This window comes from Polypterus senegalus, chromosome 1 (assembly GCF_016835505.1).
Source record: "Polypterus senegalus isolate Bchr_013 chromosome 1, ASM1683550v1, whole genome shotgun sequence".
Taxonomy (NCBI): Eukaryota; Metazoa; Chordata; class Cladistia; order Polypteriformes; family Polypteridae; genus Polypterus; species Polypterus senegalus.
In genome coordinates, this window is record NC_053154.1 from 247,268,916 (window position 1) to 247,289,064 (window position 20,149).

Below are 20,149 nucleotides of genomic sequence, written 5' to 3' on the forward strand. Positions count from 1 at the left end.
CCAGCACACCACCGTGTAGAAGAGGGCACTCGCCACAACCGTCTTTTAGAACATCTGCAACATCTTATTGCAGATGTTTAAGGACGCCAACCTTCTATCTATCTATCTATCTATCTATCTATCTATCTATCTATCTATCTATCTATCTATCTATCTAAATTATACCTCAAGAAGTGGTTGAGTGGTTGTTTGTGTGTCCTGCAATGGCCGGACAGGCCATCCAGAGTTTGATCCTGCCATGTACTCAGTGTGGCTGGTTCTGCCATGTAATTAATAAAAATGACTTCAGAAAAAGGAATGAACAGCTGCAGGGGTTTTTTAGTGTAATTTAATATAATCATATTTTTCTTGTGGTACATGTATGCCTTATAAATTAATGATGACTAAAAGATTCTAGTCATTAGCAATGCTGGTCACAAATTCAGCACCCATGGGGTCAAATGGCACACCCTGAAGGAATTGTCATGGAGTCTGAATGCATGTCTTTCTCCATGTACTGTACTCTGGTTTTCCTCTCACATTTCTCACATCTCAAAGTTATGCAGGTGAAGTTAACTGGAAAGAATTAAAAGGCCTGGAATAAGAGTGTGTGGCAAAATGCATGAGTAGACCGAAGCCACAGTCAGCGCTGGGTCCAGCCTTATGCATGATTCTGCTGGGGCAGACCTCAACCTCCAGAACCTCTGAAATGGTGTTAAGAATGTTATGCGGTCACAAATGGCTATTTTAATACAGAAAGCGATTTGCTGCATCTTACAGTTGTACTAACTGCAGATAGGATTTATGTCCAACCCTGCTATATCCTAACTACAGGGTCACGGAGGTCTGCTGAAGCCAATCCCAGCCAACACAGGGCGCAAGGCAGGAACAAATCCCAGCCAAGGCGCCAACCCACCGCAGGACACACACCCACACACCAAGCACACACTAGCGACAATTTAGGGTCGCCAATGCACCTAACCTGCATGTCTTTGGACTGTGGGAGGAAACCCACGCAGACAGGGAGAACATGCAAACACCACGCAGGGACGACCCGAGAAGTGAACCCAAGTCTCCTTACTACGAGGTAGCAGCGTTACCACTGCGGCACTGTGGATTTATGGTTCATTTTATTTTTTTGGAAAGTGAAAATGATAGAATGAATTAACCAAGTATGAATAACATGTGCATTTTTCAGTCCTTGGCAACACATTAACTCACATGTATACCCTTGATTCACTGACAGGAGATGACGGTGAAATCATTTCAACTCAGGCGCCACTATCACAAACCTTGGCGTGTTCACCCTGCCATACTTGCTTCCTTTTCATTGCTGATGAATTAACTCTAAATACACATTTGACTTTTTTGATAAGTAATTGCCTTCATACTATTCTGCAGTACTTTATATTATTACAGGAAATAAGAAAAACATAACTCTAAGCTATGTATTTTTTCCATTTCTTTTAATCTGAATCAACACAAATAACTGCTCTGATGATTAGGAGTGACATATCAGTAAGAATCAAAAGCTGCCAGAAACCACATGTTTATGCTGGATGCTACGTGTGGCTTCACAAATTGGCACGGGAATGAGTGGGTTAATTAAATGAATGAATAAATAGAACCTCTGTTGAATTTATGTACACAAATACCTGTGTTTGTGTAATAATCTATACTAATAAAAGGCAAAGCCCTCACTGACTCACTCACTCATCACTAATTCTCTAACTTCCCGTGTAGGTGGAAGGCTGAAATTTGGCAGGCTCATTCCTTACAGCTTACTTACAAAAGTTAGGCAAGTTTCATTTCAAAATTCTACGCATAACGGTCATAACTGGAACCTAATTTCTTCCATATACTGTAATAGCCTGCAGCTCGGTCGCCGTGTGAGGCGGAGTTGCGTCTCGCATCATCACGCCTCCCATGTAACTGAGTGCCTGCCTATATAAGGTAAATATTCGCGGGTGAAGGACTGTGCTTAGCATATTCATAAGTGCAGCTACTGCGGAAACCCTCCCTCAGCGAAAGTGCGAGAGAAACTTTTAAGTGCCAGGTCTGAGCTAAAATTAAATAAAGCTGTGGACATCGCAAGATTGCACAAGATAGTCGCGAGATACAAGTTTAATGAGAAGACGCAGGGTATAATGCCTCGATGCTAAAGACCTGGCGAAGTCATGCCTTCTCTGCTGGCCTAAAAAAATATCTGAATCACAAACTGATGTTAATTATATTTTGTCCATGAATACTTATTAAATAATTCCAAATAGTCTGTCCACTTCCTTTCATAGCTTTTCCGATGGTTGTGCTCCTTCCAGACATGTATTTCTGTATTAAAGCATTTAACCAATCACATTTCAGCCATCATTTGTTGCCAGGCAGAGAGGCCTTCACAATCCGTTGTGCAGGCCCTCTAACACAGAATAAATGTTGATTAAACTGTTGCTTCAATCAATCAGATTTTGAGTTGGTGTCAGTAGGGCCCTTTAGCAGGCGTACGGCAACGTCACCGTATTCAGACCCATTGATTGGATAGAAGCCGATATAAGGAACTCTACAAGGCCATTGAACGCACCGCAGGCACTCCGAGTGCAAGATCTTCGCACACACTACCGCCAAATCCATGGCAGGATTCTGGACAATATTATTTGCCAGACACAGACCAGATTGATGTTTGTCACACTCCTTGACCTCCAGAAGTTTCGGGAATACAAGGAAATTTTCATGCATGCAGCCTTCTCCAATTTAACACAACAGCCACAGAGCAGTTTTTGATCTGTCTTGGCTAAAAACAGAACTGACTGTAGTGTATGCCATGGATAATTTTACAGGAAAATCTCCCACTGATCTCCTTGACTTCCTTCATCAGAAAAATCTGAATGAGAGCATGGGGCAGCTGTTCACATTGGTATATTTGGCGGTGACCATTCCCGTGTACACTGCTTCTGTCGAGCTGACATTTTCACCCCTAAAGCGAATTAAAATTCATGCCAGAAATACGACAGGGCAGGTTCGACTTTCAGCTTTAGCTTCAATGGCGATAGAAAAGGACTTTTTGATGGAACTGAAGCGCACAGATAATCCGTACGACAGAGTAATTGAACTGTTTTTAAGAAAAGAGAGGAGGATGGATTTTGTTTACAAATAATATGAATTTTTGGTGAGTAAAATGTTGCGATTTTCCTAAATAATATTGCAAGTTCATGAGTTATTATTGATGTTTTTTATGTGTGTTGCGGCTGTAGCTGCAGTAGAAAGGAACTTGTTCACCCCTTGTTTGCCTATTTGATAAAGGCATTTATTGTGGCTACAGGAGTTATCTATCTGTGATGCAGTGGCTCTTTATACTGTATTTCTGCATATTAAGATGGTTTTTATTACCATAAATTAGTTTTGGAGGGGCGGGTTGATTCAGACAGGGCACTACTGAAGGCCTAGGTGTGAGATGTACGGTCCACCACTGGACCAGATGATATGTAAATTTGATGAACATTACAACCCGAAAATAAATAAAACTGTAGAGAGGTTCAGATTATACTTCTCCCAGTGCATCTCTCTAAATCCTCCGTGCGGAAACATTATCATAAGGCTTAACAATCTTATTGTTACACCTTCTACGTGCACCAAACCATCCTCATTACGAAGTCTTCCTTGCTTTAACGCTGGCTGCTTCTTTCCATTCATCTTCCTAGCTCTTTATTTAAACAGTTTTCCTTCTCACTTTTCTGCTCCTGCACTGTCTTCTCCCTTTTCGTTCAAAATACACGCCTCCTTGCCTTTTTACAGTCAGCTCCCCTTACGTCACACCATGGTACGTTTAGCACAAGTTAATACCGGAAATGCCTGTTAAACTTCTTACATTCATGAGTAGTGATTTGCGTAGTGAGCACTTCGATCAATGAAACCTGTTATCTTTACAACGGTTGACAAACACGGAATGTAACTTCATAACAACACGTCCTCCAAATACGAACCGGATTGAAAGAAATAATGATAATCAAATCCTTGATGACAGCAACCCTCATAACAGTGACAAAACAATTACATTGACAATCAGGTTATGTTATTTTTAAAATGTTTCCTTTTCTTTTTCATAACTTCTTTAACATACTACTTCTCCGCTGCGAAGCGCGGGTACTTTGCTAGTGTATAATAAAACTCATATAAAAGAAACAGGCTGCTTGTTGTTTTTAAAAAAAAAAACAAACAGCTTTCCAAATTCAGAGACTAATCAAGCTCTTTGTTGCTCATGGCATAAAGCAGTCATGGATTTTTACAAAGCACATTATCTATATATTCACCCATTTGTTAACCTGCTTATGTAGTTCATGGACGGGGAGGCTGGAGCCGACTCAGCAGCACTGGCTCCCGTACACCCCAGCTCACCCCCCTGGGCACTTACATTCATTCGCAGAGGGCCAATTCACAAAGTACCCTAAGCTGCAAGTCTTTGAAATGCGGGAGGAAAACCAACATAGACATGGAGACAATGTGAAATCTGCATATTGACACTGAACAAGCAACACTTTGAACCCATGTCCATAAGTTGGGACAGAGTAGCACTAACACTCTTCAAAAATGCCAATTGACCAAGTTAAACTTATCATAAAAGCAATTAATTTATTAACATGTCATAATCATAACATTTTCCAACTTACCAAATCAAATTCAAGAAAGCCAGAGATTATCTTGCCCACATCAGGAGCAAAACAGGAACCAACCCAGCATATGAGTCCATTGTAAGGTGCACTCACACACACATCTGCACATGACCAATTTGGGATCAAAATTAACCTAACATTCACATATTTGAGCACCCTAGGAAAGGCCTGAGAACTGGCAACTGGATCTACAAGGCAGTAGCTCTTAACACGAACAAACTAACGTCAATATTAATGAAAATAAGGGGCTTTGCTCCTGCTTGCTTTGCTCGCCAACCCCTGGGCCTGCACTACACGCTAGCATCTTTGCGGATGTACAATTTAAACAGATTTTTATTTTCATGGGAATTGTTGCATGATGCATAATAGTAAGATGCAATAATTTGAAAGTAAATTATGTTTCATGTTGCGTTAGAGTTATTCGTTGAGTTATATGATTTTGTTCGGTTTGGCTTTGAAATTAACAAGCAAATACTTTTACAACTTCAGTACTAACAATTTTTTTAATTAAAATTTCGTCAGTATTGCATTGAATTTTGATTCTGTGTCTAAACTTACATCGTGACAACGAAACGTATAAAAGCCAGCAATTGAATTTCGTTTCTTTCTATTAAATAAAACGATTTTTTTTAATGTTTGGCTCAGAGATTTGTTAATTGTCTTTGCAAAAGCTGTTCTAATGGAAACTGTTAACGTTTTAATACGAATGGCATATCAAGATCTCCTTTGTTGTCTAATGTTATCCGCGGAAGATTTACTACATTACCTTTCTTGGATACATCCTTCTTTCTACAGTAATTCGTGCAGTGGAAGACTGGATGGTGTTAATGGCTGTAGATATTCTTCGGGATATTGTAAGTTGATGTTTTCATGTTTTGTACAATCACCACCAACTCTTTCAGCATAGTCTATTGATACGCATTTAATGAATTTTCCATGTAACTGATCAAAATTTTTGGTGGTAATTCGTTTGATTTCAACATTTCTCGGCACTAGGATTGCCCGTCTACTCATTTTTTCTGTTGATAGCCCTTCATATTGAAATTCTTCAATAAGATTTGGACATAATATGTCTTCTTTAATTGGAAACTTAAAGTGAGGAAAAAATTCACATTTATAAGAGCTGAGAGAACAGGAACTGTGTCTAACAAAAGCATTCACACGAATGAGGTGAGAGTACCGTGTGTGTGGTTGAATATGGTTGAGAGGAGGGCGTGACCTGAAAAAATCTCTTCAAAAAAGTCTCGTCTCATCGAAGGATTTATTTTATATAGTAGAGAGATGAGCAGACCAATGACACATAATACTAAGCACTGGCACTGGAAATGGCCAAATTGAATTGTCTCCCGGAATCGGTGGTAACCAGTGTATACAAGTGCCTTTTGAAACTGAATTTTGTTCATCTAAGAAGGCATAACTCATCTGCATTGTGTATATTTTCAAGACTGCACACGATGTCCTAAGCAGCATAGAAATCCCATGAGACACAAATCAGCAATCAAGTTTACTTGCCCATCCAGACCACATTCCATGTCGTCCATATTTTACAATTGACCTGTTTAAAGCTTATGCCATGTGGCACATTGAACAGCTGTGCAGAGCAGTGTAGTGTAGGATTTTAAATTTGTAAAGGCTTTACAGTTGGTGCAAAATGTCAAGAATTACACTATAAGCTCCTTACTTTAAACATTTAAAAGCAGCCGATACAAAATTGCTTACAAGAGAAAGACAACTATTGCCTGCATTAAACTGTGGGCACACGTTTGCTTGCAGTAAAACCAGAAGACAATCCATAGTTGGTTAAGAAATCACTTCATGACACAAAAGAACTACAAAACCCTCAAGAACAGCTCGATAGCTGCAAACACCACAGAAGATCTCTCAAAGTTTCAACCCTGAAGCGAAATGATTCTGGAAAAGTGGCTTGAATTTTGCTTTGTGGTACTCAAAGTTGATCCTCCTTTCTGATTCAGGTCAATTAGCACGAGCTTATGAATGTTTACATACCCAGTAAACTCTCAATAATAAGATAAAGACATAACTCACCCACCAGCAGTCAGAGAGGCACAGCTGCAGCTGCGGTCATTACAGCGCTCGGCTGCTTTACGCGCTCTCTCCATGCACCACAAAAGGAGTTTGTTCTCTCAAATGAGAGCGGAGTGCAAAGATAGGGAGACAAGAGTTGAATAGAAATCCTGCTGCCTTTCCTGAGCCTAAAATAAAAGGCAAAGCTACTCAATAATTAAACTAATGCAAGGCTTCACTTGAGCATTTTCCCAATTAGTCTTTTTTTGCAGAACACCTCTTTTATGCTAAGCAGAATACAGGAAAGCTGATAAAAGCAGGAGAGGGGCATTTCTTGCTCTTTAAAGGTCTCATTCATAGGGACTTGGACATCTTGTAATATGTGTATTCGTGCAAAAGATAGATTGAACAATGAACAGGAATACACCTGCCATTCTGGGACAAAACCTGCAAATGGATTCACAATCCGAAACTACTACTGAAATTAACAGAAGAATCAGAAAGGCTCCATGCACCTTGTAAGTCATTGGACACGGCTCAGCTTTGAGGGCTAGAATGGCATATCTGTCCATCAGACTACACAGAGCAACTGAACACTCTCTGTTAAAACATACACCAATGTTCGTGGAAAGTGGAGGGCTGATATAGCAGAAACAAGGATGCAAATAAATGTCTATATGGTGATAACAGCAAATATAACATTTATGTAAATAAGAACTGAAATCAAAGATCTTTCTGCTTACTCGTCTGCAAATGTAACAGACTGGCTGCTTTAAGAAACATAATTGCTGTGATTTAAGAGTTTTTAAATGCATAGTGTTATGTTTATGAGTCTATTTCTTCATTTTCCATCCATCCATTATCCAACCCGCTATATCCTAACCACAGGGTCATAGGGGTCTGCTGGAGCCAATCCCAGCCAACACAGGGCGCAAGGCAGGAAACAAACCCCGGGCAGGGCACCAACCCACCGCAGGGCACACACACACACCAAGCACAATTTAGAATCGCCAATGCACCTAACCTGCATGTCTTTGGACTGTGGGAGGAAACCGGAGCACCCGGAGGAAACCCATGCAAACTCCATGCAGAGAAGACCCGGGAAACGAACCCGGGTCTCCTAGCTGCGAGGCAGCAGTGCCACCCACTGCGCCACTGTGCCGCCACATCACATAGTATATGTGTACCAAATTTCAGGTCAATAGTTCAAACGGTTTGTGAGCTACAGGTGAGTTGATCTCCTGGACAGACAAACAGAGAGCCACGGTAGCGTATTATAGAAGAAGATAGCAGGGATTCCCGAACCATTTTAGCCAAGGATTCCCAAAATGTTATTACACCAATAGTTTGCAAAGTTCATATGAAAACTGATATATAAACAATTGGGGCCAAAGGGCGGCTTGGTGGCAGCTGAAAAAATATACATAATACGAGTCCTAGAAAATGAGCAAATTCCTATGGGTCTATAGTTAAAAATACATGTCCAACAGACCTATGCAAGCTAACAACCCAACCATCCTTCGATATTCTAACACACTGACCAAAAACACACCAATATTTTGAGCGACACTTGCGTCTTTGTTAGGAATTTTAACTGTAGAGTAGAAATGCAAAGTGCCACATATATTACTAGAGATCATATATGCAGGAACAAACTGAAAAGCTGATATTTGTTCATTGCCTTCTGTATTCAATCAATCAATCAACATTTATTTATATAGCACATTTTCATACAAAAAAATGTAGCTCAAAGTGCTTTACAAAATGATTACAATGCTCACCAAAGTCAACTTAACCTAAGGGCCTTAATAAGTGCTACTTAAAGTCAAGACATACCAGGAGTTATTGCCACTACCCCATCCAATCGAACAGAACAATACAGGGGTTTGATCAATCTCGAGCCATGTAGCAACACTGTGAATGACCAGCGACTTAAGTGACAGTGCACTTGAGATAACACTGGAAGACAAGAAAGCCAGTGTGGTTCAACAGAAAGCCCGTTGTCAGCATGGATTTTCTAATGATCTTTTCTCCATTCTGACTTCTAAATGAGTCTCTCTATCACTGTGTGAGGGCTTGTTAAAAATATATGGCAATGAAATGAAGCCAACGGTAAATAAAGAACTGAGATGAGAATGGTGGACATGCAGATTTTCACTGTGAGAAAGAAAGACAAATGCAAAGTTGAAAGAAAAGATAGGCGATAGGCACAAGGAGAAATAAGCTGAAGGGATTTGGGTTTTTCAGGCAGAAGACAGAAAATGACTGGATGAAGAGGTGCACTGTGATGGAGGTGGTGAAGAGCAAGCCAGCTGGTTAACCAGATACAGTAAGTGTGAAAAGCAGTAAGAGAGGACATAAGAATGACAAACATCAGCCCTCATACAGCACACGCTGCACAAGATCATTTATTGTTCCTGGCCAGTATGACTTGGTTTCGTTTAAATGTGTTCAAATGCATGAGAGACTTAAAGAAGAATTCCATTTATTTACATCAAATATATTATTTCTTGAAATAAAAAAGAAATATTGCTACTCACTGGCCTCCCATTTGATTGCCTTTGCCTCTTGTAACCTTGACCTGGAATTAATGATTATAGCAAACAGCAAGATGGCTAACACAGATATGAAATATATTATTGCAAAATATTCTTTCAACATTCAGTGGAAATTTTGCATTTAGCAACAACTTGGCTCAAAGTCAGAGTGTGTGTGTGCGTGTGTGTGTGTGTGTGTGTGTGGATGCTTACGTGTGTCCGGTGACAGCCTGGTCTTCCATTACATCTAATACTATCCACATAAACTCTCTATGCCCCAGAATGTGTGTTAAGAAGGGAGGAATCTGAAAATGGATGAGTAATATGAAGGCAAGGAGGTGTAATTCAGCAGACTAAAATATAACAAGACTGCAAGAAATGGGTGTACTGTAAACCAATGGCTGTCATCAAACTACACCAAGGGTTTAAAAGTCCTGGACTGTGAAATTCATAGTAAGAACAGTGAGTTTTCTGTACAAGTGCACTTATATGTTTCTATACTTGTGACCAGGTCACATTTGTACACACCAAGTCACTTTATTATGGCACACAAATTTGACTTTACCAAAACAGGAGCAGTCATTCAGAACATGAAAAAATATGATATCAAATAATAAATCCATTACCAAGAGTAATTGTGCACGTTGCTCTGTCAAAGTATGACAGCTTCATCCATTTGTGTTAGTATGGCCTCAATGTCCACCAAGCTTGACCAGTAGAAATGGGCAACAAAATGGACAAAAGGAGAGACTTATATTAGAGCAATGGCAAGACAAGGCAAATCCTTTAATTACAATGTAAAATAAATCAATGTAATGAAATAAGGCATATAAACTCATCTGAGTGGTATATCGATAACGTGAACCTCCATTGAATATATATCCATTGAAATTAGGCGAGACTCTTTTAACAAAAGCTTAATTTTGTATTGCCCAAGTACAGATTAAGTAGGAGGATTTAGAAAAAGGATGGATTGAAGTAAAGATGGGTAGGTGGATGGATAATGAAAAGTGAAATCAAATGAAGAACAGAAAATGGCACACATTAACGACAGGGAAATGAATAAGGAACCAGAAAATGAGGCCCTAGTCAAAATACAGGACCAGCTTTGTAAACGCGAAGTCGAAACTCCAAGTTTAAAGAGCCAAGAGAATCCAATAACAAAGAACACTAAGAGTTAGTTTGTACCCACCATCTTGGATGACCAGGGCATGTACAGCATTTACCTTTCTACTGGTGCACTGCTGATGTCACACTCCACACATTAATGGTCATTCTTACTTAGTAATGCTATAGTGAATAAACCCAAAATGGCAACACCCAGAAGAAAACAAAATGGCACTGTGAAATAATGTTTACTTTTGCAAAATTAAATTGAAACTAGAAACAAATGATAGAAATAAATTGTGTGTTCTAGGAAACCATTAGTGAAATGCAAAAAGGTCTGCAAAGAGTGCAGAGAAACTTGAGAAAAAAACTAAAGCTGAACTCAATTCATAAAACCTTGAACTTCCACCAGATAATCTGGACACATTTACTGTCACAGTCTCCCACTGTCCTCCATCTGAGTCAACACCTTTTTTGCATGACTTGATTAATTTCTTAGCAATCGGCTGCAGCCAACAACCAGAGCTTCAGCTACTCTCAAATGTCTGACTCCTCACCTGAGTTAATGGAATAGGATGGCACTTAAACTGAACACTTTCTCTAAACACAATACTGCCTCTGTAGGCTCTGATGCCTTTCTAGACCTGTTCAGCTAAGGCATACTCTCTCATACCCCTCCAAGAATTAGATATACTGAGCTTTCTAAAAGGTATCGAGCACCTGTTTTGAGGCTTTATGCACCTCTTCATCCCAAGGGCCTTAGTGATTATAGTATCAGGCAATGGCCACATACAGTACACACTTACTGAGGTTTAATTTTAAGGTGTTTACACACTTAGTTTATTCGGAGCATCTTTCTTTTTAAACTCTGGAGTGATTTCTCCCTTAGTCTGGTAGATGTGAAAACGGCAGTCGCACTCTGATATGGAACAAAATACCTGGACTGAGACTGTTTTGAAAGCAGTGGTCTCAGCAGAGGAGCGGGCAAACCGTAGAGCACCTTGTGTTGAGGTATGAATATGACTGCTCTAACTACAGTAAATGCTGTGCATTAGGGGTACAATTTGTGTGTGCTGTGTCACTCATACAATGCCATTGCTGCTCAAAAACACTCACAGACATACAAATACAGGAATAACACCCTTCACATGCAACAGCTATTACAAATGCCAGTGAATCAGAGTAACCCTAACAACAGTTTTAAGTTTAGAGCCTCCACGTGACTCTAGCCATTAGATAACAGTTGACAATGTTTAAAAAAAACATATTTTATTTGTGATTGGGTAAATTATTATTATTATTATTTGGGTAAATGGGTGAAGTTCTGCTGTTATGCACCCAAAATCTGGAATAGCCTGCCAATAGGAATTCGCCAGGCAAATACAGTGGAGCACTTTAAAAAACTGCTGAAAACACATTACTTTAACATGGCCTTTTTATAACTTCACTTTAACTTAATACTGATACTCTGTATGTTCAATTCTTCATAATAACTATTCACAGTGGCTCCAAAATCCGTACTGACCCCAACTCTCTCTTCTGTTTCTTTTTCTGGTTTCTTTGTGGTGGCGGCCTGCACCACCACCACCTACTCAAAGCATCATGATGCATCAACATTGATGGACTGAAAGCCAGAAGTCTACGTGACCATCATCATCAGGTCCTTCCATGAAAACGCTAAATACAAAGAGGACTGTTTGATTTATGTTAGGTAGAATGCCCAGAGGGGACTGGGCGGTCTCTTGGTCTGGAACCCCTACAGATTTTATTTTTTTCTCCAGCCTTTGGAGTTTTTTGTTTTTTCTGTCCACCCTGGCCATCGGACCTTACTCTTATTCTATGTTAATTAATGTTGACTTATGTTTATCTTTTATTGTGTCTTCTATTTCTCTATTCATTTTGTAAAGCACTTTGAGCTACATTTTTTTTGTATGAATATGTGCTATATAAATAAATGTTGATTGATTGATAAATGTTGAAATTAAACCACATACACAGGAGGCGTAAAAGAAATGGCTATTCCCAATGCAACCAAAGATCAAACCCGTTAAACTTACACTGCAAGAATGATGCATGAAGGTGGGAAGTCCTCGCAATGAAAACACTCTTCAGCAACGATGCGGACAAAACAGACGCATTAACTTTGACGTCATTTCATAAACGTTAATCAAGAATTCCAAAATTAACATTTTTAACAAATACTTACAGTAGTAAAGGCAGTAGACATGTGAAGTAAATTTAACTAAATAGAGGTTACATTCATATAGTAGACTACTAGAGAGTAAAAAAAAAACACAATATCATACAGTGACAAAAACTCATGATGAAATTTGTTTCTGGTCGATGAAAGAATTCTATGCTCACAGGGTGTTTATTGCCCTGCAGGCAGGTCACCCAAGTTGCAGGGAAAACTTGGGGGTTGGTGGTAAGATTGGCACTCCAGCCACAGTAAAAAACCTCCCACTGATCCAGGTGTCACCCGTTGTACAGCTGCACCCGATGCCAGTCCAGGTGGTTTACGGTGTGGTGGGTAAGGAAAGGTGCCGAATCAGCGCATGCTCCCAACCTCTCTCTCTCTCTTTAGGGTGTTTATTGGATTATAAGTAATCAAATTCATGATAATGATGATAACTGTTCCAAAACTGTCAGAAGTATAAGTTCACGAATGCTTTAACTCTTTCAGGGCTGATGTCGACTTTTGCCGAAATCCAGAGGTAGAGGATGGTAATCAGCTGTAAACTGTGACAAAACACACCCTTACGTTTATGTTTGACTCTCTTTGCTAGAAGTAAACTTAAGTAGCTTAGTTGATTTAACCTCGATTCCCTGCATGATTAGCAAAGATCCTCTAAAATGGCATTGACATCTGGCGAGAGACTAAATACTCCATGGACATTTTTACAACATATCACTGAATCAGACTCTGACTTGTCGGACTTGGAATTTGATATAAGTGATCAGAAGATGGACATCAAAAACAAAAGTGAGGTTCCAACATCATCTGATCAGTCCCCAGTTGATCGCGGTGTTGAACACGTTTGTCTAGCTGATATACCTACAGCCGTGTTCGCCTGGAAGGACCACCACTTATGATGACAAGAGGTACAAACCATATTGTGTCACACTGCGACTGCCGCCCAGCGGTTGTGCGAAGACAGCCAGGCAGCCAACCCACCGTGTATGACTGCGGGTCATCGAGGTGCCCCTGCGCAGCCACTGCCACCAGAGTTGCCGAACATGCACCAACAGCAGCCACAGCACGTAGCAACAGACGTTTTATGTTGAAACCATTGCTTTGTGTGCTGTTCAGAAAACTGAATTTTTTTGAAAAAATATTCAAGGTTAGAGAGAGTTAAACTGCATCACAATCAGTCTATCAGTGGGTCAGTTTAAAGTGCTCTATGTTTCAAGCCCTAAGCCAGATCAGCAAATTTCTAGTTGCACATGCGCACACATCAACAGAAGAGAAAACCAAGTGCATCCCAGGACTAAGGACATGTCCTACTCTGACAGACTCAGAGAATTAAACCTTCTTAGTCTCGAACAGAGGAGACAGTGGTGGGATCTAATCCAGGTATTTAAATCCTGAAATGCACTGATAAAGTAGATCCTGCAAAATTCTTAAGAGCAAATCACGTAGTTGAGGACATCAGTGGAAATTAAAGGGAAGTGTATTTAAGAGCTGCGGTGGGTTGGCACCCTGCCCAGGATTGGTTCCTGCCTTGTGCCCTGTGTTGGCTGGGATTGGCTCCAGCAGACCCCCGTGACCCTATTCGGATTCAGCGGGTTAGAAAATGGATGGATGGATGTATTTAAGAGTGAGGCCAGGAAGCACTTCTTTATGCCAAGAGTTGTGGGACTCTGAAACAAACTAATGAGACATGTAATCGAAGCAGAAACCCTGACAACCTTTAAGAAGAATCTGGGGAAGATACTGGGACAGTTAAGTTATTTGCTAAACAAGGGGGCTTGATGGACTGAATGTTCTCCTCTCGTTTGTCAAATCTCTTATGTTTCTTGAGAGTGGACATATACTGAGAACACTGCAGGGTTAAAGTGCCTGCCCAAACAATCCAGAAACAGGTTAGCAGAACCAGATACAAAGGAAATTTCACATATTCCAAAAAAAGAAATACTTTTCTGGACAAAAACTGAACATGTCATGTAACACAACAACTAACCTGAGCTTCCCAAAACATTTTAACTATATGTTAAAATTTGACGCAAGTTAACTACTTGTTTAATTTTTGCAGCATCATCTGCTCACGATTGGGGGTAGCGTTCCACTTGCCTTAAATGCATGGATGCCAGTGGTCTAAAATAATACACTAAAAATCTGTCAATTCAAATAATGATGTTACTTTTAAAGAATGAAAAAAAATCATGTTTGGTCAAGTATTCTATCTCTTCCATTTAATCACCGTTAAGCCATCAAGCAACACTTTATGAATATTCGGTGGGATAATCGCTCAATTTCAACTCATTCAAACATCCATCCTAAGCATGGTCCTTCCCTCTGGGGCAGTGGTCATTAGGCTTTAAGCTGCCATGTTGCCTCACTGTCAACCATAAGTAGACTGCTGGTCACTGTCACAAATGCAAAGAAGTGTCAAAAAACAAGAAGTCAAGACTTCAGCTGTACTTGAAAAACAGTATTTTTTGTCATCCAAGTTTCCTCCCACGTCCTTAAAGATGTGAATGTTACGTTAACTGGCAGTTCCAAATTGGGCCAGTGTGAATGAACGTGGGTGTGTGTGTGTGTGTGTGGGCCCTGCAATGGACTGGTGCCCTGACTAGGGCAGCTTCCTAGCTTGTGTCCAGTGTAATTGGCCCTATCACAATGAATTGGATTATGAGGTGTGCGAATGTTTGCTTATAATGTAGAGAGTTTATCATCAGCAAGTGTGAACCTCTAATTCCGTTTAATGCTATAATTATTGTATAGATAGATAGATAGATAGATAGATAGATAGATAGATAGATAGATAGATAGATAGATAGATAGATAGATAGATAGATAGATAGATAGATTTTATTAATCCCAAAGGGAAATTCACATTACCTGCTTACTTATAATCTGATTCTATTACTGGCAAAGTAAAATGTACACACTTGCAAGTTGCTATTTGAGTTTGTTGTCCTTCCTGGAAATGGCCATAGTCGCATGTCTTTGTATGCAGTATGCAGTTTGGTCTTCAAGAAAAAGACTAAATACAAGCACATAAAAGTGGCAAAAAGAACTGATTCTTCTTTTCTGTTAAGTAAAAGGACAGGGTGCTAATGACATGAATGCCACATTACTGTAATAACAGAACCTTCTGCTTGATTGCCATCTGGCTGTTGCCTCCATTTTCAGCTCACTTCACAAGAGACTGAGTCAGAGAGGCACTTTTTCAGCTCATGCATATGTACAGTAAATGCTTACAATGACTCAAACGATGTAGCCTGAAACAATGTGGCAACTTTATAGAAGATTTTTTTCTATAAAAGCATTTGCATGGTGCATCATACAGCCCACGTCTTCTAAAGCAGTGGTGACAGAATAACAATGTTAAACATACATTTCTGTTATTAAAAATTTGCATTCAACATGTCTGGTAAAAAGTCTTGGAGTTCTCAAAGCACCTAACCCTTATCAAGTCTTCCCACTCTGTTATCTGCCAACAAAACACTCTCCCTATTCCTCGGCTTTTGTATTAACATCACTGTATTTAAACATGTTCTATAGTAAATATAAGTTTTGCTTTTATATCCAAGAAAACACAAATATGCAATGGTCTGGAAATAAAACTTGAATTTGATTTTTATCACATTTCCAGCAGCTTTTAAACAACAACAACATTTATTTATATAGCACATTTTCATACAAATAATGTAGCTCAAAGTGCTTTACATGATGAAGAAAGAGAAATAAAAAACAAAGTAAGAATTAGAATAAGACAATACTAATTAACATAGAATAAGAGTAAGGTCCAATGGCCAGGGAGGACAGAAAAAACACAAAAAACTCCAGACGGCTGGAGAGAAAAAATAAAATCTGCAGGGGTTCCAGGCCACGAGACCGCCCAGTCCCCTCTAGGCATTCTGCCTAACGAAAATGAAACAGTCCTCTTTGGATTTAGGGTTCTCACGGAAGGACTTGATGATGATGGACATGTAGACTTCTGACTTTTAATCCATCAATGTAGGACATCACGGTGCTTTGAGTAGGTGGTGATGGCGCAGAGACACTGAGACAATAGAGATTATTTCACAGTCGGACCAGGGGTTGGCACTGCCTTCTAATACTCTTCCCTCTTGTCTCTCTGTAGACCGAGTGAAGACCGTATCTCTCAGTAGCACCACCTCTGGATCCACCCACTGATGATGTCACCACCGGCACCCTCTAATGATATCCTATCTAGTCCAGAACAATCTCTACAGACATCACTTCCTTTTCTAGCCTGCCTAACGCCACCTCTTCCTGCCTTTGCAATATATAAGCCACAGAATTCCCTTGTTAGTCAGTTTCATTTTGAACTCTGATTTCCTATTTTTTGCTCCCTATTACGGGGTGGCCATCCCCAAACCTTATTCCACCTCCGACTATTTCTTATTATATTTATATTACATTATATAAAATAATGTAAGGAAACATATGTGTGAAAGGTTGAAAGACAACATAAACAAAATCAATCAATCAATCAACATTTAATCAATCAATCAACATTTATTTATATAGCACATATTCATACAAAAAAATGTAGCTCAAAGTGCTTTACAAAATGAATAGAGAAATAGAAGACACAATAAAAAATAAACATAAGTCAACATTAATTAACATAGAATAAGAGTAAGGTCCGATGGCCAGGGTGGACAGAAAAAACAAAAAAAAACTCCAAAGATTAAAAAGATTAAAGACCATCTTTCTCAATAAATTGTGCGTCATCATTCCAGACAGAAGAAGCTCCTGAGGAGCTACAGCCTTTTGTGATAGCAGTTGGTGACCTACCTAGATCAGGTCAATCGCCCACACATTCATCAAGATCATTTAGAGCGGCAGATTCACTAAACAGACGGTGTCTATTTGAGACTATAGGAGGTTAGCTACACACAAAAAATATACTTGCCATGTCGGCCGTGGCACCGCCAGGCAGCCCAGAAAGACTAAGAACAGGTACGCCATCAAAGCAGCCACAGAGCTTTCAATGCAGCACAAGACTCACTCCACATCCTCCTATGACACACACTTACCAGGAGTCTGTTTCCCTAGATAAGCCTGACTTAAACTGACAGTTAGCCTGTTTCACACGACCACATTTTTTGTTCTGGGAAGCATCATCAATGAGTAAAGTTCCAGAAATCCAAACAGAAGCTTCTGTAGATGTTCCTCTGTGTTCAAATTCAAAACAAAACAACTGTATCTCATTTTTTTTTTTTTTACAGATTTCTGACTATTGAAGCACTAAGAAGAAAACTGTCCAAGCCGTCAAAACAGATGAGGGATCAAATTTTGTTACAGGCCTTGGCAGCATGTATGTTTGCAGCCAGCGTTTCAAATCTGACAAATATATAATGTTCACACGCTGCCTTAAGACTGATGATGCTCTGTTGAACTTTTTCAATTGCAAAAAGTTAGCGTCATCTTTTGAAAGGGCAAATACTTATCTTGTAATTGATGTGTGAGGATCTGCAAGGTCAAATAAGAGGACGCTAGGTCCTTTCTTAATGGAACACAGCCATGCAATGAGACCTGCTCCAGGTTAGCACACACAACGTCACATAACTGCAATGTGAATAAGTTATTTTTTGCTGCCTAGCACTAGGAACTGTATGTTTTAATAGCACATCCAATAGTATTTTGTAGCCTTTATCCAGCTTTGATGCTTTTGCAGTCAGGTGCTTTTCAACAATACTTCTTAGCTTGCAAAATTATTGAAAGTGAAAGGACTGAGGTGGAGTGGACACGATCCACTGCTGACTAACTAACTAACAGCAGTAGGTTTACCCATTCATGCATTACTTCCAAATTTTGCGAACAGGGCTTATTACAAACTGAGGTACCACTACTAGCCTTACCAAAAACTGCAACAAAGCATATTAAATGTTAGGACTGCAAAAGAAAATGCAACGTGTTTCTCGACAGGTGCCAATGTCTCATCACTTCATCTTAACATATGCTAAAACATTTTTTGTGCCCATTTGATTTGATTGCAAATTTCTTAAAAATAATGAAATAATTACTCATTGAAGGATGGAAACATTATTGCTGGGAAAATCAGATCAGATATTGTATTTCATTGCATAACTTATGAAATTGCACTGAAACAGATACCTCCAAAATATCGAACAGACACAGTGTATGCCGCATGACCCACCATTATCAGAATAAACCAAAACCTTCAGTTACCTTGAGCTTTGCCCTCCAACTGCATTGTGGCGTGACAAGCGATTACTGCATACTTGCTGCATTTATGATACTCTTTACGAAAACTGCCTTGAAGATATAAAAGCACAGATCCAAAAATACAGGGCCATCCTTGAGGAATACTCAGCCCAGTTGCAAAGATTCATTTAGTTAAGATAAAAACATAACCGTTTAATAAATTACATCTGACATAAGAGTCTACTAAAGGAAATGGAATGCTAAAAATGACATACTACCTACCAGACTATCTTTTTGCTAACAATGTGTTTATTGTAGTCACAAGAGTCAGCTTTAAAAAACTCTCACAATTTTTCTTTATGTCATTGGGTTTGAGTGGTGCACTTAGGCCAAAATCAGAACAGCTGAATAAAATGAAAAATTAATTTAGGTTGTAAACCCCGTGGGCAGCACGGTGGCACAGTGGGTAGCACTGCTGCCTCGCAGTAAGGAGACTCGGTTTCGCTTCCCGGGTCCTCCCTGCGCGGGGTTTGCATGTTCTCCCCGTGTCTGCGTGGGTTTCCTCTGGGTGCTCCAGTTTCCTCCCACAGTGCAAAGACATGCAGGTTAGGTGCATTGGCGATCCTAAATTGTCCTTGGTGTGTGTGGCACCCTGCCTGGGGTTTGTTCCTGCCTTGCGCGCTGTGTCAGCTTAAAACATTGCACTGACTTACAATAGAATGGCTTCTTTAACAGAGTTTGGAACAATTAAAATGGCATACAGTAAGATCTCACTCAGTTGTTGCCTTAATTTCAATTTCATCTTTTCTGGGAGTGCATACTTGATTTTAAAAAGTATCTACAGTGTCACACACGTGCGCTTAGGAGGCAGTCAACAAGTCCAGAGGTGAGTGAGATACCATCGGAGGGGGGATTGTACTGTGGTAATAACGTCTCTCTCTCTAATCCTATAGAACCAAAGAAGAAAAATAATCATCTACCATCATCAACAAATTACATCATGGAAAACAACTCCACAACAGAATCCACCTCCGGTCCATTATTGATGACGTCACTTCTGTCCCTCCGTGATGATGTCACTTCTGGTCCCTCCGTGATGACGTCCCAGCCATACTGTAACCATTTTGTCAAATATCTGATTTTCATTCGAACACCTTATTTGACCAACCATTGCATCCAAAGCAATATACGGGGCAAATCGACAACTCTTTATATTTTGTTTGTGGAATAATTTCATCACAACAGTAAGATCAATCTATCCATCAACTTTCTAACCCCCTTATCCGGGTGGCCACTAATATGAATTGTAACTGGCTTGTGTGCCAGTGACTTTTTGAACAAATGTTCTCTCTTTCTTGCTTAGTAAAACTATGTGTACAAATGCCTCACTTTAGCATTGTCAGTCATGGCCAGGGTGCTCAGCAATAACATTATAACACAGGGCCTGGCGAGCTCAGGGTAAATAATTTGACGTA

General features: G+C 39.8%; 1 protein-coding gene across 3 annotated transcripts in view; it reads right to left on the reverse strand.

Annotated features, from left to right (window-relative positions):
- phyhiplb (phytanoyl-CoA 2-hydroxylase interacting protein-like b) overlaps window positions 1–20,149 on the reverse strand; it is a 94,709-nt gene that overhangs the window by 47,479 nt on the left and 27,081 nt on the right. The window contains exon 1 of one of the 3 annotated variants that reach the window (XM_039771544.1): window positions 6,691–6,773. The exons of 1 other annotated variant lie outside the window; for it this stretch is intronic. In XM_039771544.1, coding sequence (XP_039627478.1) covers window positions 6,691–6,760 — 70 coding nt within the window. In that variant the 5' untranslated portion in view covers window positions 6,761–6,773. Of the gene's footprint in view, window positions 1–6,686; window positions 6,774–20,149 lie in introns of those variants that run through there. One more of the 3 variants, XM_039771551.1, reaches the window with a different exon arrangement.